The 26398-nt window shown below is 48.7% G+C and overlaps 1 protein-coding gene across 1 annotated transcript; it reads left to right on the forward strand.

Moving 5' to 3' along the window:
• The first annotated feature begins 89 nt into the window (after positions 1-89).
• LOC128832201 (lymphocyte antigen 6E-like) lies at positions 90-22478 on the forward strand. The gene is made up of 4 exons (XM_054019338.1): positions 90-120; positions 18822-18937; positions 20354-20458; positions 21688-22478. The coding sequence occupies exons 2-4, from the start codon at positions 18886-18888 to the stop codon at positions 21900-21902; spliced, it is 372 nt and encodes a 123-aa protein (XP_053875313.1). The 5' UTR covers positions 90-120; positions 18822-18885; the 3' UTR covers positions 21903-22478.
• The last annotated feature ends 3920 nt before the right edge of the window (positions 22479-26398 follow it).

Below are 26398 nucleotides of genomic sequence, written 5' to 3' on the forward strand. Positions count from 1 at the left end.
TGAGTTTCTGGAGGAAGCTGATCTGAGTCTCTCTCTATTGTTGTTCTGAGTGGCTGCTGCAAGCATCATAGCACCTATCTTGAAGTCCTTCAGGGGAAACAGGAGTTGGCTACAGCACAGGTAGTATGGGGAAGTTGTTTGACTCGACTGCTTTGCCATATATGTTGTGAGCCTAATTTTCAGTAAGCAGGCTCGCTTGCCTCCCTGCAGAGGCAACTGTGTGCACCCACTGCATGTGTGTGCTCAAACGGGGGGGAGGGGGGAGGCACAACTGCACATGCACAGCAATACAGATCACTGAGTCCCAGAAGACAGCCTCTGTAGGACTTGCTGATTTGGTGTTGTGTAGAGTTCAGTCTGACGCATTCATGAGACACTTTTCCTTGCAGAGGACCTTGTTTGTGATTTTGGTTACCTTTGCAGCAAACCTGAGTGGGACTCTCTAGAACAGGGGCAGGCAAACTTTTTGGCCTGAGGGCCATATCGGGTTTCCAAAATTGTATGGAGGGCCAGTTAGGGGAGGCTAGTCAGGGCTGCCCAGAGGATTCAGGGGGCCTGGGGCAAAGCAATTTTGGGGGCCCCTTCCATAAAAAAAGTTGCAATACTATAGTAACATGTATTTGGAAATGTAAAAAAAAAACCAGTGAAATACATTCAAAAATTAATTTTTAATCATTTGAAAATACACGAAATACATTATTTAAACCATTAAATGCTTTAATGGGATGTATACATTTGCAATTACATAATGGGCTGTCGCTGGGTGATGGTGATGGTTGGTGCCAATGGGCTGTCGCTGCCTGGGGGTGGCGCTGCTGTTGCCTAGGGCTGGGTGGGGAGCTGGGCTCTGGGTTGGGGGGTGCCTGGCTCAGAGCTGAGGTTCTGGGCTGTGGGGGGATGGGGTCAGGAGCAGGGCTGGCTCTAGCTTTTTTGCTGCCCCAAGCAGCAAAAAAAAGCGCCACCCCCCAATCCCCCCGCCGAGCGCCGCCCTCCCCCAGCCAAGCGCCGCACCGCCCCACCCCTAGCCGAGCGCCGCTGGAACCCCCCCGCAGAGTGCCGCCCCCGCGCCCCCCCGCCGAGCACCGCGCGCCGGAGCCCCCCCCCCCGCGCCGAGCGCCACCGGAACCCCCCAGTGCCGAGCCCCGTGATGCCCCCCGCCGCCGCCGAGCGCCACACGCCAGAACCCCCCCCCCGAGCACTGAGCCCCGCGCTGCGGCGAGCCGCCAGAGCCCGCCCCCACTGGAACCCCCTTCCAGCGCCGCGCCCGCGCCGCCCCCTCGCCGAGCCCATCGCAACCGGAGCCCGCCCCCCCAGCGCCGTGCCGCCGGAGCGCCCCCCACCCCGCGGAATGCCGCGCCGCGCTCCCCCCGCCACCCCTTACCAGGTGCCGCCCCAAGCATGTGCTTGGGTGCCTGGTGCCTGGAGCCGGCCCTGGTCAGGAGGTGCCCAGCTCAGAGGGGCTGGGCTCGGAGCTAGGGGTCAGGGCTGTAGGGGGGATGTGGTCGGGGGGGGTGCCCGGCTCAGAGGGGCTGGGCTCAGAGCTAGGGGTCAGGACTGTGGGGGGGATGGGGTCAGGAGGTGCCTGGCTCAGAGGGGCTGGGCTTGGAGCTAGGGGTCAGGGCTGTGGGGGGGATGGGGTCGGGGGTGTCCGGCTCAGAGGGGTTTACCATGCTGCTTACCCCCGCCTCACCTCTCCCGGACCCTCAGCGCGGCGCGTCCAGTAGCGGCCCTGGACAGCGCTGCAGCGGTGTGGTGGCTCCAGCGGGGCCTGAGCTCCCGCCGCTCGGCTGCAGCTTGCAGCCCCGCCCCCTTACCACGCGGCTCCGAATGGCGGGAGCTCAGGCCCTGCTGGAGCCACCAGTCCGCTGCAGCGCTGTCCAGGACCACTCCTAGACACGGCGCACTGAGGCTCTGGGAGAGGGGGCAGGCGGAGGCCGGGGGGGAGCCTCCAGCATTCTTGTGGGGGCCCCTGCAGGGCCCGGGGCCTGGGGCAAATTGCCCCACTTGCCCCCCCTCTGGGCGGCCCTGGGCATGGCCCAGCCAATGCCCCGTATCAGACTCCTCCCCTGCTTCTCACCCCCTGATGGCCCCCCGGACTCCTGCCCCATCCACCCCCCCGCTCCCTGTCCCCTGACAGCCCCCAGAACCCGTGCCCCTGACTACCCCCTGCCGCCCCATCCAACCCCTCCTGTAATTACTGACAACCCCCCCAGGACCCCTGCCCTCCGTCCAACAACCCCTTCTCCCTGTCTCCGACTGCCCCCAGAACCCCTGCCCCTGACTGCCCCCCCGCCGCCCCATCCAACCCCTCCTGTAATTACTGACAACCCTCCCAGGACCCCTGCCCTCTGTCCAACAACCCCTTCTCCCTGTTCCCTAACTGCCCCCCGCTGCCCCTGACTGCCCCCCGCTGCCCCATCCAACCCCCCCCTCCTTCCTAACTTCCCCCCAGGGACCCCTGCCCCCATGTTCCCCACTCTCTGACCGCCCCGACCCCTATCCACACCCCCACCCCCTTACCACCACCCCAAACTCCCCTGCCCTCTATCCAACCCCCCCTGCTCCCTGCCCCCTTACCACGCTGCCTGGAGCACCAGTGGCTGGCAGCACTACAGCTGCGCCACCCAGAGCACCAGGACGGGCAGCTGCGCTGCCCGACTGGAGCCAGCCATGCCACCGCGCAGCACAGAGACCGGGTCAGGCCAGGCTCTGCAGCTGCACTGCCCGGGAAGAGCTCGCAGCCCCACCGCCCAGAGCATTGCGCCGGCGGCACAGTGAGCTGAGACTGCGGAGGAGGGGGAACAGCAGGGGAGGGGCCAGGGGCTAGCCTCGCGGGCCAGGAGCTCAGGGGCCGGGCAGGAGGGTCCCGCGGGCCGTAGTTTGCCCACCTCTGCTCTAGACGCTAGGACAGGACCGGACGGGTTGGAAGCTAAGCTGATGTCACAAGAGATTTGAAATGGCTTCTTGTTGTTCTTTTCAAATACACGTGCATTTGATATTGTCTATGTATGTGCAGAATAGACGGTACAGGGCTAGGCTGGCAGGGCATGGTGACTCACTGCCTTTCGTAGGACCCAGCTTCCTTGATCTGAAATCCCCAGACCACCATCATGGGGCAGCACCATCTGAAATCCCCAGACCAGTGTCCTGGGGCAGCACCATCTGAAATCCCCAGACCACCATCATGGGGCAGCACCATCATTAACCCCTTGGGAAAAGACTTAGTCGTTCCCAGGTTGGTATCGAGCTGTGTTACAAAGTCTCTGAAGGGTGTGGCTTGCCAGGGCTTTGGAGGACAAGAGAGGGAACAAATGATGGGTACCTCTGCGGCGCTGTCTTTCTATCCTCCATTCATCTATCAGGTTGATCAATCTGCCATCTACCGTACCCATCACTGGGATTTATGAGCTCTAACGAAACGTTCCCAGGGACAAACAGATTGGTTGTCCATTGGTACAACTAAAAAAACCATTGGATATGCAAAAACACTTGCCAGTTGCTATTTAAAAGTCTCAGGGAGCCTCTGTCACTTCCTCAATCAAAAGCTCATATAAGTGACGTCTCACAGGGAGCATCCCTACCAATGTAAATATTAACCTGCTCTTTCACATCACAAATAATGAAGTCACGTTAAACTCTGGGCAGGTTTTCCCCAGAGCTCTTTCCTTCTCACTGCGTGTCTGCAAGGAGGAAACTGCGGAAGGCTTGAAACATAGGAGAGAAAATCAGGGCTGTGTCTGCATGGGGGGGAAACTCCCACCAGGATGCTACTCGCAGTTCAATGGGAACCCCTAGTATAGACAAGTCTCTGCAGGAATCATTACTATGAGGTTATTGTCATGCTATATAGGCCACCTTTGTGCTCAAGCCTCCCTTTTATTGCCAGTGTAGGACAGATCTGCAATGTGGAATAAGTCCCTGGTCTTGTCTTTGGCCTGGTCCACACTAACCCCCCACTTTGAACTAAGATACGCAACTTCAGCTACGTGAATAATGTAGCTGAAGTCGAAGTACCTTAGTTCGAACTTACCGCGGTCCAGACGCGGCAGGCAGGCTCCCCCGTCGACTCCGCGTACTCCTCTCGCGGAGCAGGAGTACCGGCGTCGACGGCGAGCACTTCCGGGATCGATTTATCGTGTCTAGACAAGATAGATCGAACCCAGAAGATCGATTGCTTACCGCCGGACCCGGAGGTAAGTATAGACGTACCCTCTGATGAGTTTTTGAGGAGCAATGAATTTAATGCTGCCAGAGACTGAGGGCCTGCTTCTGTTCTTCCTGACATCAGTTTCACACAAGGGGAGTCCTGCCACCATTGTTAGATCAGAATCAGGCCCTTAGAACAGCGACAGCATGGGCAGCGGCAGTGTAGGCGTAACTTGCATTGTGGCAGGGGAGGGCGGTCTTTGATCCTTGCTAGCAGCTGGTCTATTTGAGAGGTTTATGAACCTCTTAGTGCTTCCAGCTAGCGCAGTTACTCTGTTAGCTCAAATGGTAGAGGCTCGTGATTTGAGCTCTGTAGAGGCTGAGACAAGCTAGTGTTGGCCAAACTAGTAGGGTTAGACAACGTCAACTTCCAAAGTGCTAAGCATCGAATGAGCTTGCACCGGATTCATGATACAGAGTTTTCTGGCTAGGTGCAGGCTGGAGGAGCAGAACACATCCCAGACGAGAGAGCGCGAACACCTCTCCTTGTATCCCAGTGCTGCTGCCTTCCACAAAACCAGGAGGACCCTAGCTCTGTGCACCAGCCATAGTCAAGCATGTGGCTTGAGCAAGGTGGTAAGGCTTAGAATCATAGAATCATAGAATATCAGGGTTGGAAGGGACCTCAGGAGGTCATCTAGTCCCACGCAGGGCCGGTGGAAGGATGTTTCGTGCCCTAGGCGAAACTTCCACCTCGCGCCCCTCCCATCCCCGAGCCCCCGCCTTGAGATGCCCCGCCCCCGCGGCAGCTCCCCCCCTCCGCCCTGAGGTGCCCCCCCTGCCCCAGCTCATCCCTGCCCCGCCTCCTCCCCGAGCACACCGTGACTGCTTCACTTCTCCCGCCTCCCAGGCTTGCGGCGCCTAAGCTGATTGGCGGGGCAGGGGTGAGCTGGGGCGGGGAGTTCCCCCGCGTGCCGCCCCCCCCTTTGCTGCAGGCAGCCCTCCCCGCGCTCCACTGCCCCAGCTCCCTCCGCCTAAATGCCGATGGCGACCGGGGCGGCCGAAGATCTGGCTGCCGCGGTCGCTGCCGAAGAAAATGGCGCCCCCCAAATCCTAGTGTCCTAGGCAACCGCCTAGGTCACCTAAATGGTTGCACCGGCCCTGGTCCCACCCCCTGCTCAAAGCAGGACCAATCCCCAACTAAATCCTCCCAGCCAGGGCTTTGTCAAGCCGGGCCTTAAAAACCTCCAAGGAAGGAGACTCCACCACCTCCCTAGGTAACGCATTCCAGTGCTTCACCACCCTCCTAGGGAAATAGTGTTTCCTAATATCCAACCTAGACCTCCCCCACTGCAACTTGAGACCATTACTCCTTGCTCTATCATCTGGTACCACTGAGAACAGTCTAGATCCATCCTCTTTGAAACCCCCTTTCAGGTAGTTGAAACCAGCTATCAAATCCCTCCTCACTCTTCTCTTCTGCAGAAGGGGGGCTGGATTCGTTTTTTGTGGGGAGGGTGCTCAGTCAGAAAGTGGCAACCTGAATACGAGCCGGAGCCATGCTTTCAAGGCATTGATGGCCAGGTTATCAAAAAGCAGTGTTCTTTAGTGGATAAGGCACCAGACTGGGACTCAGGAGATGTAGGTTCTATTCCCGGCTCTGCCTGTGACCGTGGCAAGTAGCTTTACCTTGCTGTGCCTCCATTTCCCTTCCCATCCTTTTTCTACTTAGATTCTCAGCTCTTTGGGGCAGGCACTGTCTCTAGTGCCTGTACAGCATCGAGCACAATGGGGCCCTGATCTCAACGGAGGCCTCAGGATGCCGCTGTAATACAATAATTATAACGACCTCACGAAGGCATGGGAGGAACAGAGCAGAATCTGAAGAGAAAGGGGTTGCAGAGGTGTCACTGTGGCTAGGATTTGGCCCGCAGACCCATTGTTACTGGTGATGATGCATAAAAAGGACAAGAGCCCAGCTTGACTCTCAGATCTCAGGCCGAGTTTGCAATTAGAAAAAAGCATCTTTTTTGGCTTGAATACGAAGTTTGATCGGGCATCACCGGGAGACAAACCCATGATGCGTTTTTTACAGGGTCGCTTTTTAGAGCAGAACTGCATTTCAGGGTAGTTGCACCCTGGATGTTGATGCACATTAACAACCTTAACTCCAGCTTGTTCCATTTTTGCCTGACAATTGCTCGGTTCTCTGTATCAGGGAGTGGATCTGTTTAGATTTATATAGCAACTAGCACAATGAAGCCCTGATCATAATTTGGGGCCTCACGGCACTATAATAATCATCTTAAATAATAATAAAAACTCAGTGTCATCTAGCATCGCTGCAGATAAGCCCTGGATTTGAACTAGTAACTTCCTGTGTAAGTCTAGGGTATCACATTCATTTGGCTGGCGCCCATGTTTGAGCTTAGGCTAAGGCCTAGGATAGACATTCAGGACTTCATGCTCCCCTCAGTCCACAGCATCCCCACTCCAATAGGGAGCAGGGCAGGTCACACCCCTTCACACTCCCCTGATGTCAGTGGAGCACTGCACAGAGATCAGGGGGACAATACAGCCTTCATGCAGTGATTAAACTTTAATATATTCACACTTATTGTCACATTCAGCAAGAAAATCTACTCCCTGTAAAGTCACTGCTACTGCTGCCTTCTCTCTCTTCCTTCCCCACCCTCCTTTCTCTCTTTCTCTCCCTCTCATTCCTTCTTTGCAAGCCTCTTCTGTTCTTCCCTATGGTTTTTACTTCCCTGCAACAACTCTCAGTTTCCTCTCCCCCAAAACTTCATTCCCATCTCCTTTTCTGCTCCATCCTGTAGAAGGACCAGCAGTGGATCGTTAACATTGATACTGAAGTGTCATCGTTGGCCTTTAGGGATGACATTCCAGTGGGGAGCAGGGCAGGTCACACCCTTTAGAGCAATGGTATCAAGCTGTCTGCAAACTCAGGCACCGTCGGTTACACTTGGTTCACATTTGGAAGATTTTCTTCACAACCATGAGGGCAAGAAACTTTCATTTTTAAAAAACAAGTAAGCTGAGATTCTGGAGAATGTGACTAGGCCATAATATGATTAGTCCCAGTGTCGTCAGACGCTACCGATGTGGTGCTCTGCTCTGTTCAATGTTGATATCAGTCGGCTGCGTGCATGTTCCCTCTGTGTGCTGCCCCGACTCTGAGCAGATAGCTGACACAGCAGCAGGGCCGGCTCCAGGCACCAGCCCAGCAAGCAGGTGCTTGGGGCGGCCCAGGGGAAGGGGCGGCACGTCGGGCTCTTCGGCGGCAGTTCGGCGGCGGGTCCCTCTCGGAGGGAAGCACCTGCCGCTGAATTCCCGCTGAAGAAGAAAGCGGTGCGATGGAGCTGCCGTCGGAGTGCTGTCGATCGCAATTGTGATCGCGGCAAAAACCCTGGAGCCAGTCCTGCACAGCAGACCCCGAGAGAACCACCAATGACCACAGACTCTAATAAGGTACGAAGGCCCCCGGCCAGGTTTATTGTCAAAGGAAACACAGTAATCGTTTCCTATAGACTCTACAGGACATACTATGAATTTGTGCCCCCTGGCAATGGACTCAGCTCAGTCAGTGGCGGGACTTTCCACTGCCCCCTAGGCCGGACAAAGACATCCAGTCAGGGATGCATTCTTATACCCTTTTGCAAACAGATTACTCATCACTCCTGATGCATTGAGGTACAGCCCCTCTATTGGGGGGTTGCCTTCTCCTGGCACAGGTTGGTTCGAACAAACTATCCATCATACTATCCATCGTATTGTCCTTTCATATCATATTGTCTCCACCGTATTGTCCTTTCATATTGTCTATCCATCATATTGTTCTTTTATACTGTCTTTAGGCTAGGTCTTGGTTCCTTGTTATCTGTGTGGGATATGTTCCTACCCAGCTGTTCTGGTGCCGTCTTGGCACAGGTTCATTTTATTAGTGACTTCTAGCAGCCCTCTTCTTGCCAACTTCTGTGAGTGGGATCTGCCTCTGGCTCACAGCCCAGCTTTGCTTAACAATGTCTTGACTATTACTCTAGTTCAGGCCTCAGGCCTCATACCGGGCCCTGATACCGAGGGTTTATGTCTCATGGATTCATCTTACTACATTCCCCCACTTCTTGTTTTTTTATGGGGAGGTTGTTTACCCATCGTCCAGGAAAAACATAATGCATGGACTGAAGATAACCCAGTGGGTTAAACACTGTTATGTGGTTACCTCTTTTTACCATCAATACACTCATGCCCCATCTGTCCTTAGTCTGCACATTCCCTCGTATGACCGGTAGACAGATTTTCTTATTCAATTCTTTCAAGTCCCTTATGGCGGGTCTGGGAATGTTAGCCCCGGGACCATGACTAAGGAATGTAGTATTATGATTGAGTCTTAGAGGCAATCCCAAATAATTAATATATATCAGTAATACGGGTATGATGTACAGGTCTGTCTCATCTTACATGGGGGTTCCGTTCCGCGGTTAGCGCGTAAAGCGAAAACTGCGTATAGCCAAAATCCCAGGGACCAGGATGCTGATCGCCGCCCCGCTGGGAAAGGTGCCACCGGAGGATCCCCCCCGACGACCCAGGGCCAGGATGCTGATCGCCACCCCTCCGGGAAGGATGCCACCGGGGGAGCCCTCCCGATGACCCAGGACCAGGATGCTGATCGCTGACCCGCTGCTCCAGACAGGGATGCTCTGGAAGGAACCACCTCCTCAACCCCAGACCCCAAAACTACTTACCACCCGGCTGTCCGGAGGAGGGCTGCTTGAAGGGACTGCACCTCAGAGCCCAAGATCTTGATGCTGCACGCTGTCCTTCCGGGCAAAGAGACAACATGGCCAGTGAGTCCAGCGCCCCCCCCCCCCAAGAGCGACTTCACCTCCCCAAGCTTCTCTACCAGACCCAGAGGAATCACCTGGCGAGTCTGTAGGCACAACAGAGATCCGCCCAACGGAGAGTGAGGCAGGGGAAGAAGACCGCATCTACCTCCAGTACCCGCTCCCTACAGGTCTCCTCCTCTGCCCCTTCTGTCTCCCCATCCATGGAGTCCAGACCCTCGCAGCCCTCAGCAAACACGTTCGTAAGACCTACAACAAACGGAAATCACCCGCACTACAGGTATAGTATTAAAATTGTTGTTTTTCTCTTTTTTTGTTTTGTTTTTGTCGACTGCGTAAAGTTGAAATCGTGCATGTTAAATGCACGTAAGATGCGACAGATCTGTATATATTTGTAGTATATATGGGCCTATATGTATATATAGTGGTATAGGGATTGTGATAATGTGTCCCAGAGTGCTATGTATATGAGAAGTAAAACAGAAATTTGAAGTAGTGACACTACCACTGAGGCCTCTCTATATAAATATATTGTAATTAGTTACTACTCAGTACTCTCCATTCATGTTATGGGTCACCCTTGCTGCTGGTTGTCACCCTCTGGTAAACTTTGCTGGGCAGGAAACAGGAATGTTTAGCTTCTCTGTTCCATGGATTGCATTGCCCCGTGATACACCAGCAGTTGACGTAGAGCCAGCTGTTTTTATGGATGTTGTTTTCCAGATAACTTACTGCCTGGACAGTAACCAATTTTATCAAATAGTGCTGTGGCAGGATGTAGTATTGGTATCCAGACACTGAGCAAGATTGTTCTGAATAACACGTGTCTTAGTTAGGATGCAGTGTCAGTGACCCAAATTATGATGGGTAGGAACACAGAATTTGTTTACCCAAGTGTAGTTACTGTGTAACTTAATTTCTTTACCGATTTGTTTTTAATGTGCCTTCATGTAGTTTGCTGCCGTTCATTTGTTGATTTTTACCTGTGTGTTGGTTAAACAGTTTAGCAAGGTTATGCACATTGTAAATGTTGTACAGCAATAATACAACACAGCAATAGTACAATGATAATACAATAGTACAGCAATAATACAGTTGTTTTTACACAGTAACCAAGTTGAAATTAAATAACAGTTTATCCTGATCCGGCTAGTGGTTTTTTGCTGATTTGTTAAATTAATTGTCCGTATATGGTCGATAGAGGTGTATTTGACCAGTCTCTTATTGATAGAGCACTTCATTTTTCTGTTCTTGATGCTTGGGGGTTTCTTCGCTGTATACTGACATCATCTGGTGTCTTTGGTCTGTGGGATGCAACTTAAACAGCTTAAGTTAGTTACTACAATAAAGCTTTTGTTTGTTTGTTTTTACATTTCTCATGTTTTTAGTAACCCAAATTTAATACACAGATTCATTTCGAATTTAAAATGTAATAGGGACCAAATATTTTACAACACAAGTTATATTTTTGCAATTGTTGTATAGACATTCATTTTCACTTGAGATGCATTACTAATATTTTATACGAAATGTAATGCTTAATGGCTAAAATAGATGCTCACAATCTTCCATGAGAAGGTGTATTGCTTTCCCTCGCTGAACACTTCCTTTCAGCAAAATTGTTAGTAACATACTTTTAATAAGGTTTTTAGAGTTAATTTGCTTGTGATACCAACTTCACTCTTGTTAACTGTTTAGAAGCACAAACTTTAACAACCACTGCTTCCCATTAACATAACATAACATAACATAACATAACATAACATAACATAACATAACATAACAAAAGAAAAATGTAGAAAATTAAACCAACTATAAAATTAAACCAAATTAAATTTTAAATACAGGTCCATGCAAATACTTTGAGGGTATTAAACTTTCATGATGCTTTGTTATGTTTGGGAGCCAAAGGTGGAAACCTGTTGAAAACCTGTTGAAATTGTTTGGTTAGCCTTAGCCATAAATTGTTATTTTAAAACCTTTTGGTTATGACAGTCTTATAATTATATTCAAAAGTGCAAACAAGTTTATAAAAAGCCCAAACAAGAAATTGACATTTTGTTAATGTTAGCTTAATCTTAATATTGAGGTTTCCCCTTACATTTTTTCTTTGAATGATAAATAAAAAAATAAATAAAAAACAAAACAAAACTGTCATTGATAAAAGAGAATTCTTTTTGTTTTCAATTGCATTATTTGTTGAGGCAGAAATATATGTACATATATTTGTAACTGAAACTTTTTTGATTATACCCCAACCATGATTTTCAAATAGTGTGGTACCACATATACATATATTTTTAAAAGGATATAAAATTGACATTTGTTGCAACAAAATAAAAATAATAAAAAAAAAATAGTCACTTGAAACACAACATACAACACAGGACAACACACATGACATACAAGACAAACTTACAATTAAAAACAAATGGCGCCAGCATTCTATCCATAACTATACAAAGTAAGGCAAACAAAAACAGAAAATTAAAAGGGTTAAACATTTGAATAAACAAGTTATTACCTTATTTAAAGCTTTTAATAAAATTGATAAAAAATAAATGAATATTTGCCAAATGTATTGCATTAATTTGGTAACAAGGAATTTTGTATTACTTTATATTTATCATTATTTTAAATGGAATTTAAACATTATATGGAAAAAAGAAAAGCCCATGTTTCAAATATTAGTGAGTGGTTAGAATTAGAAGCAGAGTGTGCATTTCTGTTGCTTGGCAACCCTATCTTCAAGAAAGTTGGGAATAATTCCAGCTGTTGTATTTCTGAAGGGTTAAAATAATTAATTCACTGGATTTATTTAAAGTAAAATTTTTACCTTGTTTTCTTTTTGTTTCTTGTTTTGTTCTGTTTTTAATTGCTTTATCTTTTGGAGGTTTCTGTAAAACTACGACTTTTAACTTTTAAAACCAAGAGAGAGAGACGAAGTGAGGAGAAGCGGAGAAAAGGGGGTGGGGGGTGGAGAGCAACCTAGGAAGGTAGCAAGACCTGAGCCAAGAGAGATTAACTCTATCAAGGTATTTGAAATTATGGGCAGTAGCAGCAAGTTTAGCAAATTGAGGAAGCATATAGGGTTACCATATTGAACAAATAAAAAAAGAGGACCCTCCACGGGGCCCTGGCCCCGCCCATTTCCCCACCACAGCCCCGCCCCAACTCCGCCCCTTCACCGCCCTAACTCCGCCCCCTCCTCCCTCCCACTCCCAGCCACGCAAAAAGGGCTGCCCGAGTGCTACCGGCTTCACGGTTTGCCGGGCAGCCCCCAGACCCTGCGGCCCCGGCCGGCGCTTCCCCAGCGCAGCTGGAGCCCGGGAGGGGAAGCGCCCAGCCGGGGGCGCAGGGTCTGCAGGCTGCCCGGCAAACCGTGAAGCCGGTAACGCTTGGGGTTTGGGCAGCCCCTATGCCTCCGGACCCTGCGCCCCCGGCCGGGCACTTCCCCTCCCGGGCTCCGGCGGCGCAGGGTCCGGAGGCACGGGGGCTGCCCGAAGCCCGTAGCACTCAGCTCTTAAACAGAGCCGAAGAGTCAGGGGAGGAGCAGAGCCGCCGCGGCCGGAGGCTCTGCTCCTCCCCTGACTCTTCGGCTCTGTTTAAGAGCTGAGCTGCCCAAGCGCTACCGGCTTTGGGCAGCCCCCATGCCTCCGGACCCTGCGCCGTCAGAGCCCGGGAGGAGAAGTGCCCGGCCGACGGCTGGGGTCCGGAGGCAAGGGGGCTGCCTGAAGCCCATAGCGCTCGGGCAGCTCGGCTCTTAAACAGAGCCGAAGAGTCAGGGGAGGAGCAGAGCAGCCGTGGGAGGGGAAGTGCCGGGCCGGCATTTTCCCGGACATGTTCGGCTTTTTGGCAATTCCCCCCGGACGGGGGTTTGATTGCCGAAAAGCTGGACATGTCCGGGAAAAAACAGACGTATGGTAACCCTAGAAGCATATAAAGGAAAAAATTTAACCGGTATGTACAAATATTTGAGAAAGAAGGTTATATTTTTAGATATGAGCATGGAGCGTGGTTCCATGAGTCAAAGCAGTTGGGGATCTGCGCAGTTGGGAACTGCGCCCCTGGTTTTTATCCTGGCTTTGAGAGGAGAGTGGGGGTAGTTACCTGCTCTTGTAAAACCTGAATTTGTTCCCCCAGTGTCTGTTGCTTTTGTCTGCATGCCAAATGGATAGCGGGAGTGCCCTTTTTTGCTGCAGTTAACTGGTTTGGGGCCACTTCATGTGAACAGCCCAGCTTTGCTTAACAATGTCTTGACTATTACTCTAGTTCAGGCCTCAGGCCTCATACCCAGCATTACCAGTGCTTGGGGTCATAAATATATCATGCAGGTTGGATCTAACCCGCCAGCCATATCTTGAGCATATGTGGGGTAGGTTAAAAAAGGATCATAACTTATTACTAGTCCCTGACTCTCATACGCACTGATCTTTAAAAGGCTGTTAAATGGGGTGTTGGGCAACATCCTGCAATAAACTGAACTAGCCTGACACCTTTCCAGCTATGTGCTGTTTTACTGCCCAGAAACTGCAGGAATGTCTATAAGAGATTCTAATCTCTAAGAGTTTAGATTAAACATCTTTGATGGGGGAGTGTCCAAAGAGGAAACAAATTGCTTCTGGTTTCAAACAAGTTGTATTGTCAACTGGATTTGGATGAGTAATTTATGATAAGAACATTTCCTTGAAGAATTTTGCCTTCTTCCCGCCTCACAAATTGTGCATTAAAAGAAAATAGTGATTTTCTCAAACATATTGGTCATTCCCACATACTGACAGGGTGACATTCGCCCAAATGGCAAAAGGCATAGGTGCCACTAATGTCCCACTTATGCCTGCCAAGTCCCACGTAGGTTTTCAATGACCCCAGATCAAGTTTACCTAGTTCACAAGGATTCCATGTTTTTTCTAACTGTGGGCCCTGCAAACACAGCCAGGAATCAAAGGTATTCAGATACTATGGAGATGAGGGCCATGTCAATATCTGGCTAGATACACAGAGGAGTCAAACTGAATTCCTTCCTTCTATACTTCATCACGAATAAGAAAAGTTTTGTCTAAAATGAGAGCTTTAGTGGGATGTACATGTTGCCTTGTCCGTATGCTGGTCCCTAACCAGAGGGGTGAATTCCATCCCCAAAAGATTTCTGCAAACAACACTGCATCTGTAACTCGATCGCAAGTAGTTCATTCTGAGAATCAGAATTCAAGCAGGTGTGACTCCGCCCATGGGGTCACAGGGTATAATTCTGTTTTCTGATTGGATGGGCATAACTCTTAGAATCAGGATTCTGATGCAGAAACTCCGGATTGAGTGGGCTTAACTTCAGTATCCAGAAAGATAATGGAGCAAATAATTAAGCAATCAATTTGCAAACACCTAGAAGATAATAAGGTGATAAGTAACAGTCAGCATGGATTTGTCAAGAACAAATCATGTCAGACGACTTCCGCAGGGATCAGTTCTGGTCCGGTTCTGTTCAATATCTTCATCAATGGCATAGAGAGTACACTTATAAAGTTTGCAGACAATACCAAGCTGGGAAGGGTTCCAAGTTCTAGGATTAAAATTCAAAATGATCTGGACAAACTGGAGAAATGGTCTGAAGTAAATAGGATGAAATTCAATAAGGACAAATGCAAAGTACTCCACTTAGGAAGGAACAACAGTTGCACACATTAAAATGGGAAATGACTGCCTAGGTAGAAGTACTGAGGAAATGATCTGTGGGTCATAGTGGATCATAAGCTAAATATGAGCCAACAGTGTAACACTGTTGCAAAAAAAGCGAAAATCGTTCTGGGATGTATTAGCTGGACACGAGAAGTAATTCTTCTGCTGTGCTCTGCACTGATACAGCCTCAACTGGAGTATTGTGTCCAGTTCTGGGTGCCACATTTCAGGAAAGATGTGGACAAACTGGAGAAAATCCAGAGAAGAGCAACAAAAATGATTAAAGGTCTAGAAAACATGAGCTATACATTGGGTTTGTTTAGTCTGGAGAAGAGAAGACTGAGAGGGGACATGATAACAGTTTTCAAGTACGGAGAAGTTTGTTACAAGGAGGAGGGAGAAAAATTGTTCTTCTTAACCTCTGGGTATAGGAAAAGAAGCAATGGGCTTAAATTGCAGCAAGGGCGGTTTAGGTTGGACATCAGGAAAAACTTCCTAACTGTCAGGGTGGTTAAGCACTGGAAGAAATTGCCTCTGGAGGTTGTGGAATCTCCATCATTGGAGATTTTTAAGAGTAGGTTAGACAAACACCTGCCATGGATAGTCTTGACAATACTTGGTCCTGCCTTGAGGGACTGGACTAGATAACCTCTTGTGGTCCATTCCAGTCCTATGATTCTGTTTGCAAGTTCTAAATTCATAGTCAGCAAACATTCTTCAATATGCCATTAAAACTGACTGTTTTCATGAACATTTTACTAATATATTGTTTTGCCTGAATATATCTAGGGTATGAACACAGGTTGTGGTGCACATAGCCACATAAACACAGGGGAGGTGTTGGGATTCTGATTTGCATGTTGTCACAACTGAGAACACCAAATTCAGAACAAGCTGCTGAGAAATAGGGCAGACACACCCCAGTACTGGTGGTTATTCTCCCATAAGATATAGCTGACCAGCAACAAAAGTAAACTTCTGTCTCACCAAAATGGCTAACAAGAAGTCAGAAATGCAGCCTCCTTAGATTATCCCAGTCCTGGATTCAACACCCAGACACTAGACTTAATGATGAGTGGTTATTGAAAACCAATTTCATTAACCAAAGGGTTCTTCTGATCCCAAAGGACCAGCCACATACGCAGGTCAATATATATCTCAGCTCTTACTCAATAATCACGCTGTTGCCAATCCTTTAGTATCTAATATCTAAAGGTTTATTAAAGAAAGAAAGAAAGAAAGAAAGAAAGAAAGAGGAGAGAGTTAAAATTGTTAAAGGAATCAAATACATACAGTAATTGCAAAGTTCTTGGATTAGGCTTGTAGCAGTGATGGCATAAACTGCTGGCTTGTTAAATCTCTGGTTGCTTCCAAATAATTTGGAAGGTCCTCAGTCCCTTGGTTAGAATGCTCAGGCTCCCATTAGTGTAAGTCCATAGTCCAGAGGTTAGAGCAGGAAAGAGGCAAAATGGAGGTGTTTCCAGAGCCTTCTATAGCTTCTGCTATGTGGAGGGAAACCCATTGTTCCAAACAAAGCCCTCAGCCCAGTTTGTGGAAAAATACAGGTAACAAGATGGAGTTTAGGGTCACATGATTTTAGTCACATGCCCTTGCACACTTTGCTGAGTCATAGCAGAGGGCATTACCCATACTCTAGTTAGAACGTTCACAGGACAGTCCATCAGGTGTAGATAGGCTTCTTCCATGGTCCATTGTGTTCATTCATGAGCCATCAGCTTGAATACTCCATTCACAGTGTGCTGGCCAGACAGGATGCAAATGACCCCGTGGGTGCTACCAAAGGAGCAAATACATAATCATGTTCAGCAAATCATAACCTTTCCATTGACACAGGTGGCACACTATGTATAAGATTTGTTGCAATTATATAACAGTGATAGCAACAATGATCTACGTGGTCCTATTTTAATCAGATAACGTCTCACATGTACAGCACCTGCCTTCCCACTAGAGGCAGTGCTGTTTGTCAGTTCAGGATGGCTGTTATAGAAGGAGTTGCATACACAGTGCTCTCCCTCGCTTTCTCTCATATGAAGATTTCCTTTTGTTTTTGCTTTGTCTATTTTTGTAAGTTGGAAACAAAAGTCAATCCAGACTGTCAGAGCTGTGTTGACTCTTGGAAAAGAAAAACATAATAGCGTCAAAGCAAACTCATTTAAATATCCAAACCGATATTTGTGGGCAATGTTTCCCACTACAAACCTGGCATGCAGAATGCACAGTAAGATATGGACTGTGAGCGAACGGATTCAGGAGAACCTTGGGAAAGGTTAACAGACAAGGAGGATGGGTGTAAGGAGAGATGCTTTTTGCTCTTTGCAGATAGAGGAAGCTGCCTGATTGATTGCACTGATTTGAAGATTTCTATTTCGCCAGACGCCGCACAATGCCAGCTTCTCCCACACTGCTCCAACCCTGGCCTGGAGGGAGCAGCAGTGGTGTGGAGACGGTCTCCACAGACAATCCTTAGTCAGTCTTTGGCCTCCTGCTGACTCTTAACAAGGAGACCAGCAAGCGTCAAGGTTGGCAGCTGTTTCTGTGTTGTGGACACACTTGTGCTCTAGGAACAGAACTGAGCTCTGCCGAACTCATTTCATGTAGGACAGAACTCAGAACTCAGATGGTGAAGGGCCCTCGTCACTACTGGCTTGGCCTGCATTACAAGTGGTGACTCGGATGTCAACCTAACAACGCCTGTGTAGATAAATCTCTGATAATTTTCATATAACTTTACATTGTGCCTCTTCATATAACCTTGTGGTGGGTCTACCCATGTGTGACCTCTGTATCCTGGGACTTTGTATCAAAGCCTCATTTAGAAACTTTGCATTACCCTTGGTATTATATTATAGCCCCTAAGGATAGAATAAGATAGAAGAAAATTTTCTTTTTGCTAGCAGTAGAACAAGAGCTCTGCCCCCCTCCCCCCACTCTTAATCAATTGCCCTGTTGAATGAATGAGGTGTGGATGAGCAAGGCATGGAAGGCAGCACCTCCAGACAGCCTCAACTGTTGGAGAGGGGCTGGGAGCCAGACCCAAGAACAATAAAACGTGTCAAGTGGGCTCATTAAAGACAAGCAGACATACCGACGGCCTCGGGGGTTAGAAGCAAGCACCTTCTTTGGAAACACCCTCTTTGCAGCATTGGGACAACACTCAAAAGAAAGCAGCACAAAGGACCAATGGACACAGACACAGAGTTTGAATCTGGTATAGATTTGCATAAGAGGAAAGCTGCTATAAAAGTGAGGTGTCTTGCAGAGGACCCCGGGTCTCGTCTTGTCAACATGGGAGCATCGATCTGGATCGGCAGAAGCCCGGCTCCACCCCCTCCCCCATCTAACTCACCTGGCCAGTGAAGTTAAGGGGAACAACTAATTGGTAACAACAAGACGGAGTGTGTTTGTGTGTGTGTGTGAGTGTAAGTGTAATATATTATATGCATATAATACAGTGTTAATGAATACATGTATTACTAATAAATGTGGCGTTTTGCCTTATTCCCCCTAAAAAGATCCTGTGCAGTACTTCAAGTACAACACCTGGAACTGTCCAAGTGCATCTGAAAATATTCAGGGGCCTGCCAATAACCACCTATCACACAAGACATATAGCTCACACATCTCACAGACCTACGCTAATAGGAATGGAGCAGACAGGATTCTCTTCTCCGTCATACAGAGAATAGGAGGGAACAAGAAGACAAACCAATCCAGATACTGGATTGAGGATGATAGCATTAGATAAGGAAGGGGTCACAGCAGTTGGGTTGGGGAGGGAAGAGACGTTTGAATTGGGTGGGGTGGGGTGTTCATGGATTGACCCGTAGCTGAAAGGGGTTTACAGATCAATATACTGAATTGCAGGCGTCTCAGAGTTATAATGGAGCCCTCACTAAAAGGAAACGCCCTGAAAAAGGATGTAAAATCCCCTCTCCTGTTTTCTCTGCTTACGACAAAGGAGAAAAAGGCAAGACAAATATTGTAAATGGAAAGGTAAATAACAGACTCGCTTTATGAGGTAGGTACATATGGATGCTCCACACCTTATTGAGCCACCTATTGTCACACCTACCTGAGACCAAGCCTTTAAAACTGCTGTCCTCGTTTGCCAAGGCAATCCATCGTCCCTACCGGAGAAGCTGTCCTTTTCTCTGCAAGCTGAGAGGATCCCAAGGAGATGAAGGCTTATCTAATCATTTTGCTGGCCGCGGTCCTGTGGGCAGAGAGAGGTGAGACTTCCATTGATAATAATGCTTTCCATCGCTGAGCTCCTGCACACTTACAATTATGGGCTTGAGCCAAAGCCCAGTGAAGTCAGCGGAAAGACCCCCCATTGGCTTCAGTGGACTTCCTTCCCCAAAGGAAAAGTTTACAGAAGCTAGGATGGGGAGAGAAAGGAACCGGATCGTTTCTCATTATTTGCACGTTCTGCCAGCTCCTCTACTGTCCTGAGATAAATGATTTCTGCAGCTTTTGCTCTTCTTTGTGCAGTCTGTGGTCACTCCACCTTGTACAGGCTCATTCTTTATCCTCCGCTATAAATGCTGATCTTCTTTGTAAAGACCCCACTGGCTTCTTTTCTTCCTTGCCCATTAAAGTATCTGAAAAATCAGCGGGAATGAAAGCTGTTTGTGGATTTTAAGGCCAAAAAAGACCATTATGATAATCTGATCTGACTTTTTGTATAATACTGGATGAAGAACTTGGACCCAGAAATAATAATTACACCACTGCCTGCTTCTTATATAGCACTGTTCATCAGTAGCGCACAAAGCGCTTTACAAAGGTGATCAGAATCATTGTCCCCGGCGATTTCTGCATCACGCTCATCACTTCTGTTTGAGCTAGCGCAGATCTTTAGAAAGAGGTCTAGCCTTGATTTAAAGACTGCAAGTGATGGAGAATCCACCATGTCCCTAGGAAATCTGTTCCTATGGCTGATTACCCTCCCTGCTAAAAAATAGTGCCTTATTTCTAGTCAATTTCTAGTCGAGATTCAGTTTCCATCCATTGGATCTCTTTATCCTTTTTCTGTCAGTTTAAAGAACTGTCTCCTCTCGGAAATCTCTTTCCCATGTAGGATCAGAGTTGCTGATCAAGCCCCTGTTAGCATTCTCTTGAATCAACTAAATCAATCATCCCTCTTAAGTGTCTCACTACAAAGGCAGGGTTTTCAGACCTCCAATTCTTGTAGCTCTTTTCAGAACTCTCCCCAGTTTTCGGCCTTTTGCCAGTTATTATTCCTATTTGCTTCTCTAATTAGTTTTGCTTTCCTTCTTTTCTGCACATCTCAGTAACGTTACCAGTTTCCCTTCGTTTTCCATGGGTGAAACTCATCCCTGTGCAGAGGGCCAGCACCACCCATGTCTCACTTAAGTTCTTGGGTTTAAATCGGTTTGGCTCCCTGGATGAACATACACCGATTTACATCTGCTGAGGATCTGGCCCACCAACGTGTTGTGTCTGGATAGTAGCGGGTCTGATCCTCAGCGGTGACATTCTGCTGCCTGTCGCACAATTCTGGCTGACACCGAGCAAGTATTCATGACATTTCCCTGGGAGAATAAGGCTGATTTCCCAGCCAATCAAATAAAAGAAACTGTTTCGATAGCTGTCGGATATGCCGTGTTATCTTCTTTTCACAGCTCACTCACTGCATTGCCACGTGTGCAACACCACAACGGCGAACACCTGCACGAATCCCGTCAATTGCTCAACCGCTGATCGTTACTGCACGACATTTATTAGAAGTAAGTCCCAGCATTGCAGGTGCTTAGGGCCATATTCTGGAGTGGACCGCATAGGCAGATCCCTAAGCCCATGGTCCGATGGCAAGATCAGAGCCTTGCTTAGTGAGTAGCTGATTAAGGGCAGGGAGACAAGTAAGTGGGCAGAAATGGTCCCGTTGAGAATACCCCATGTGCTGGGTGCCCCAGCTGGTGTACAACTGGTATAAGGGTCCTATGCTGCCCTGCTCCTATTCCCCAGGGTAGGACATGAAAGGAGGGGTCATGCCCAGAGTGCCCTGTACTATGGCTATTTTTCTACTTCCCAGAACCAATGGAAAATAGAGTGTAAGTTAGACCAGCCACGAGGCTGCTCTCCTTTCCATTGGGGGCCAGGCTTGCCGTTTTGAGGAAATTTCTTGTTATTTTGTGGGTAAAACTGATCAGAATAGGAATGAACTGGTGGCAGAGCAAGATCCTGGGGGAACAAGGACCTCATTGTCTCTGTTAGAGATCCATCTGTTGATGTTCCGTGAGGTCTTGGAGGCGTGAGAGAACTTCATCCCACAACCTGTGCTCTGGATCCATGTCTTTCCGGTCTGGTGAAGGCCAGCAGAGAAGGACTGGGTCCTTGGTTGTAGACATTGTCAATGTCTCTCTCAGTGAGGACAGGCTTCCTAGTGCTTCGAAGGAAGAATTAGAGCAGCCTTTGCTCAAGGGGCCATCACTCAACATATTGATATCCTCCCTTCTTGGGTAAGTCTGTGGAGAAGGTTGGGGTAAGACACCTCCAGATGCCTTAGATCTCCTGGGCCCTTCTCACTCTGGGTTTAGACCTCGTTATGGCACAGAGACTGCATTGGTCAATGATGTTCTCCTGATGATGGATGAAGATCAGGTATCAGCCAGTACCATTTATCACAAAGTGTTGGGCTCACCGGCGGACCCTGACAGGAGTGGAAAGGGTTCCTCCTCAGAGGCTTTATTCTTTTCCCTCTGAGAGATCTCAGCAGATAGTTGTGGGCAATTTCTCCTCCTCCTCCCAAGGAGTTGTCAAATCTGAGGTGTCTCAGGGTGCTATTTAACTAGAAACAAATGGATAAATCCCCTGGGATAAATGGATGATTCCATGGCGTTATGATCCCAGTGGGCTTTAGGATAAAGTCAACACTGATGGATACAGTCTTTAAGGAGTCATTTGGGAACTTTTAAATGCAGATTCACCCCCCTCCCCTTTTCCTTTTCTTGTTTAGATGGCTCCACTCCTGACTATGTCCTGGAGAAGAGATGTTCCCCATCGTGCCCACTCTCTACAATGATTAAAACTCTTGCCACGCCCCAATCTTCTTTTCTCTGCTGCCAGGAAGATTTGTGCAATGGGGTGGGTGACATAAGAATCAGCTTCCCGGCATTGGCAATGAGCATCTTTGCCGGCTTTGTTGTCACCTTTGTCAGGACGGGAGTGTGATCTGCTGGGCAGAGAGGGGGTTTCCTTGCTGAACCCACCCAGGGAGAGACGACATCTCCTCTTTGCAATGCATCCCACCGGGATTAACACTGGGCCTTTTCTATCAAGTGTCATCTTGGATCTCATCACTAAGCTTCTCTACCACCTTTCCCGCCTCGGTCACTGGGTGGAACTCCACGTCACTCAGTGGAACCAGAAGGTTTTCTCTCATGTCCTTGGGGTTGGAGACTTAGGCACTCAGCTGGACTGTGCACATTTTGAATCCACTAGTGGCGCCTGGGGCACGTTGACCAATGCTATATAGGGTAGGTTAGAATCATAGAATATCAGGGTTAGAAGGGACCTCAGGAGGTCATCTAGTCCAACCCCCTGCTAAAGCAGGACCAATCCCCAGACAGATTTTTGCCCCAGATCCCTAAATGGCCCCCCTCAAGGATTGAACTCACAACCCTGGGTTTAATAGGCCAATACTCAAACCACTGAGCTATCCCTCCCCCTTTATTTAACCCCCTATGTCCTGGTGAATGTGCTGAAGAAATAAAGCTCGGGACTCACTGATGTTTATGCCCCTGAAAATGTCTGATTAAAAAAATGTCCATTCCTGGTGATGCGTTTCATTCTGCTATAGAGAAATGACTCATTAATATCCCAGAAGGGCGTGGTGTGTTATTGATCAACGGGCACACATGATAGAAAACGAGCCACAATATACTGGAGATTGGGCCCAAACCAGAATGACTCATCTCCAGCCACCCGCCTTCCCACATCCTCCTCCAACGTTCAGTGTTTTGGAGAGATGAGGACCCAAATCCCAACTGTTACCACAGGAAAAAAGGAGCCCTATACCTCAGAGGAAGGGATGGCCTTGTGGTTAAGGCACTGGATGGGGGATCTGGGAAATCAGGTTTCAAATGCCAGCTCTGGCCAGGAGTGCTGGAAGTGCTCTAAAAGTGGGGGGCACGGTGCCTGAACTGTGGCCTCGCCCCAAGACCCTGCCCTCACGCTGCACCTTTTTCCCGGGTCCCCACCCTAGCACCACCTCTTCTCCCCAAAGACCCCGCTCGCTCCTCTCTGTTCCCTTCCCCCTCCCGCCCCGTCGCTCATCCTTAGGGCAGGTAAAAAGTGACGGGGTCATGCCCCCTACTGTCCCCCCTGCCCACTGGTTCTGGCACAGGGTCCCTCTGTGACCTTGGGCAAGTTGCTTAGGCCCAAATTTTCAGAGCCACTGACCAACCAAAATTGTGAACGGGAACTCCAGGGGTTCTTTACCTCTGAAACCCGAGTGCTGTCTGTCTGCGTTCCCTCATCTGTAGCACGGTGATGAGAGTCTTTATTCTCCACTGTAGAGCAGTTGAAGAGCCGCAAATGAAAAGCGCCCCAGGGCCGAAGTCTGATCTTATTTATACCCTGATAGCGCCACTGATTCTAGTGGCCTTACTCCAGATTTCCACTGGTGTGGTCATCAGAGTCAGGGTCTGACTATTATAGGAATAATAATAAAAATACTTTAAACAAATACGGACACTAAATAAACAAGCAAGTCTGAGAGCTACAAGCTCCCCATGCCATAAGCTATTTTGCCCTTCCTATCAGATCTTCTAGGTGCAGGGACATCAGCTGTTCACCCTGCCTACAGCCAGTTAGAGTTTAACTCTTGATCCATTCATGGGTCCCCAGAATGCCCATAGTTCCCCAGTGTTTTCCATATGATGCTGACTCTTTCTGAAGCTAACATGTTCTTCCAAAACACGGCGGGAGCCAAGCCATACAGGCACAAAATCCCTTATTTGGAAATATCTGAAATGAACAAATAAAAGCAAATGGTCAGAATAACAACAATTTGCTCTTGTTTTCCTTGGGATTTTGATTGGAGCAAAAAAAACGTTTCCGTTTTCTTCTTTTGCCAACAGGTGGCACTAGCAAACTGTATTTGCCTTTACAGGTGGGTGAATAGGCTTATCTGAGGAGTATCAGGAAATGGTCAAAGGGAACAAAACTGAGATTGGAAATTTACACCCAGTTATCTTGGGGACAGGATCTCCAGGGGTAGAAAACCCACCAGGGAATGGGTGTGTTAATAGCAGAAAACTGCAAGCTCCACTCTGCTAATGGAGAAGGGCACACAGTGCAGCTAGAAAGTGGTTGTGTCTGCTTGGCTAGAAGGCATGATTAGCAAAATGCATCATCCCCCACTTCCATTTGTTCCTCCTAATTAATCACTGAGCAAACTGGGTGTATCCCGAAGAAGAATCAAACAGCCTCTTGCTTTGGTCTCCTCATTTTAATATGTCGTTATTACGAGAAGAACAAACACAGCACTCGAGGCTTGTACAGCCAGTCCAAATGATCAGACACCACCTTCATTTTCATTCTCCCTTGTGGTAGGCCGCAACCCCTCCTCTACCCCACTTTCCTCTGTGGAATAAAGGTGCAAGTCCTTCCCGCTGAAACTGATAGTGACCGGAGGCGGGGGTAGTTCTGGAAGGTAATTTAACTACGTCAGAGGCCATCAACTCCCTTCTTTGTCTCTATAAATTGCCTCATATACAGAGATACCCTTCCTTATCTGACGTAGCATGAGACTTATGTTCATTCTTAGGGTAAACCCTCCTACTTTAGGATCTATTGTCATCACGAATGGTGACCGGTAGGGCACAAGAATGTGTGGCACTTAGCACTGCCAGCGAGGCATCAGTGTCCAAATTCCCACCTGAGTTATTTACCAGGTTAAAGCAGGTAGACATACCCAATGGGAGGGCACAAGTAAACACAACGGATGTACGAAACAGGAGTGGGCACACTACAAACACTGTTACCAAGGGTCTATGTACTGTGCGGCCCCTTAGACCAAAGCTAAAGGACAAGGTCCCTTGGGTATGTGGCTGAAATAAATAAGCGCACCCCTAAGGTTCTGTCTCAGCTGGAAGGGTCCTCCCCAGCTGATTGTCTGTCGATTGGTCCAGGAGGAATTTTCAAAGGGGCCACGCAGCCCAAAGGAATCACCCGCAGAAAAGTGATGGGAAGCAAGAGGCTGACAGAGGAGGAAGACAAATCCTACCAAACTAGGTGGGCCACCCACAATGGTTTCACTCTCGGTACAGGAAGTTTCTGCCCTGCCTCCAGCCACCCCATTAGTAGTAGTAGAGGATCCTCCCAGAACTGCATGGTCCACACTTGGAGGCAGGTTGGTTCTTTTTTCCCTTTGCACCAGACTGGCTTTTCCCAGAATAGGTTTGCGGTGGTGGACAAACCACCATATCTAGCTGCGTGGCACGGGGATCCCACAGCAGCCTGGGATATCTTTCTGCTGGATAGGAATCAGTACAGTATTGCTATTGCTGTCTTGCGTGAACCTGTTACTTCCACCAGATGGAGATATACAACACTGCTGCATAGCGGTATGCAATTCGTTCTCCAGCTGATGCCGTGGAAGATTGTGTGGCTGGTCAAGTCACAGACGTTAAAGGTGGAAGAGACCCATTGAGTCACCGAGCCCACCTTTCCTGGAGCCACCACAAGGTTGTTCCCTGCAGTGTATTCTCTCCTTTTTTGTCCCTTCCTCGTTTATCTTTAGCGATGTGGCTTCCGCTGCGTCCCATGGGGAGAATATCCCACCGTTGTGTACTTCTCACCATCAGGAGACGTCTCCCAATACTCAGCCTACCTGTCCCTTTATCCATTTTCCACCGCTCTCACTTAACCAGGCTACATGCATTTAGGGATGGGTGGAGTCCTTTGGCCAAGCTGAGTGCTCCCTGGAAAGTGGAGGGCGCAGGGTTTGGGGATGAGTCCCCAGCTGCACTTGGGAAGTGCTTGGCACAGCTGCGTGGGTTAGAAGGCACCACCAGGGAGCCCTTTTCAGCTTCCAGCACCTGGGGCCATTGCCCTCCATTGTTCCAGTCCCCGATGTAGTAGAGCAGCCTTAGAATGGCTTTTAACTATCCCAAGGATATGTCTACACTGCACAGAACCCAGGCTCTAACCGGGGGTTAGCCTTCATCCCCCTACAGAAAAACCCTCTGACTTTGGTTTGGCGGTGCTTTAAGTCTGGGTTAGCTGACCCAACTGGGGTATAGGCTAGAGGCTTGGGTCTGCTCTCACTTGAGCCAGAACCCACCCACTTTGCAGTGAGGACACAAGCAAAAATCACCAGACTGCTGATAGTCCTCCAAGGCCTTCCCACAGTTCCCCCTGAGGGACAGACAAATTCTTCCCCAGTTAACACAACTGAGTGGGGAAAAATCCTAGACCATCTCAGCACAGAGAACCAGGCGTTATGCCCCCAGACACACCTGGGCCAATGCAGACACAGTAACTCAGGGAGGGCTTTTTAGTGGGGATGCTTATACCCGGACTAGGCTAATCCAGGTGCCAGCTCAACCCTGTATGCCAATCACCTGGGTTAACTGTGCAGTGTGGACATTACCTACCTTGTAATAGCCCCCTAGAGCAGGGCTTCTCAAACTGGGGGTCAGGACCCGTCAGGAGGTCACGAA

Source organism: Malaclemys terrapin, chromosome 2 (assembly GCF_027887155.1).
Source record: "Malaclemys terrapin pileata isolate rMalTer1 chromosome 2, rMalTer1.hap1, whole genome shotgun sequence".
NCBI classification, from domain to species: domain Eukaryota; kingdom Metazoa; phylum Chordata; order Testudines; family Emydidae; genus Malaclemys; species Malaclemys terrapin.

What these genes read in the sequence shown, in the direction of transcription:
- LOC128832201 (XM_054019338.1), top strand. Translation starts at nt 18,886, where the DNA reads ATGAAGGCTTATCTAATCATTTTGCTGGCCGCGGTCCTGTGGGCAGAG. An exon ending in GGTCCTGTGGGCAGAGAGAG is followed by an intron (nt 18,938 to 20,353) that starts GTGAGACTTCCA and finishes TTCTTTTCACAG; the next exon opens with CTCACTCACTGCATTGCCAC. An exon ending in CTGCACGACATTTATTAGAA is followed by an intron (nt 20,459 to 21,687) that starts GTAAGTCCCAGC and finishes TTTCTTGTTTAG; the next exon opens with ATGGCTCCACTCCTGACTAT.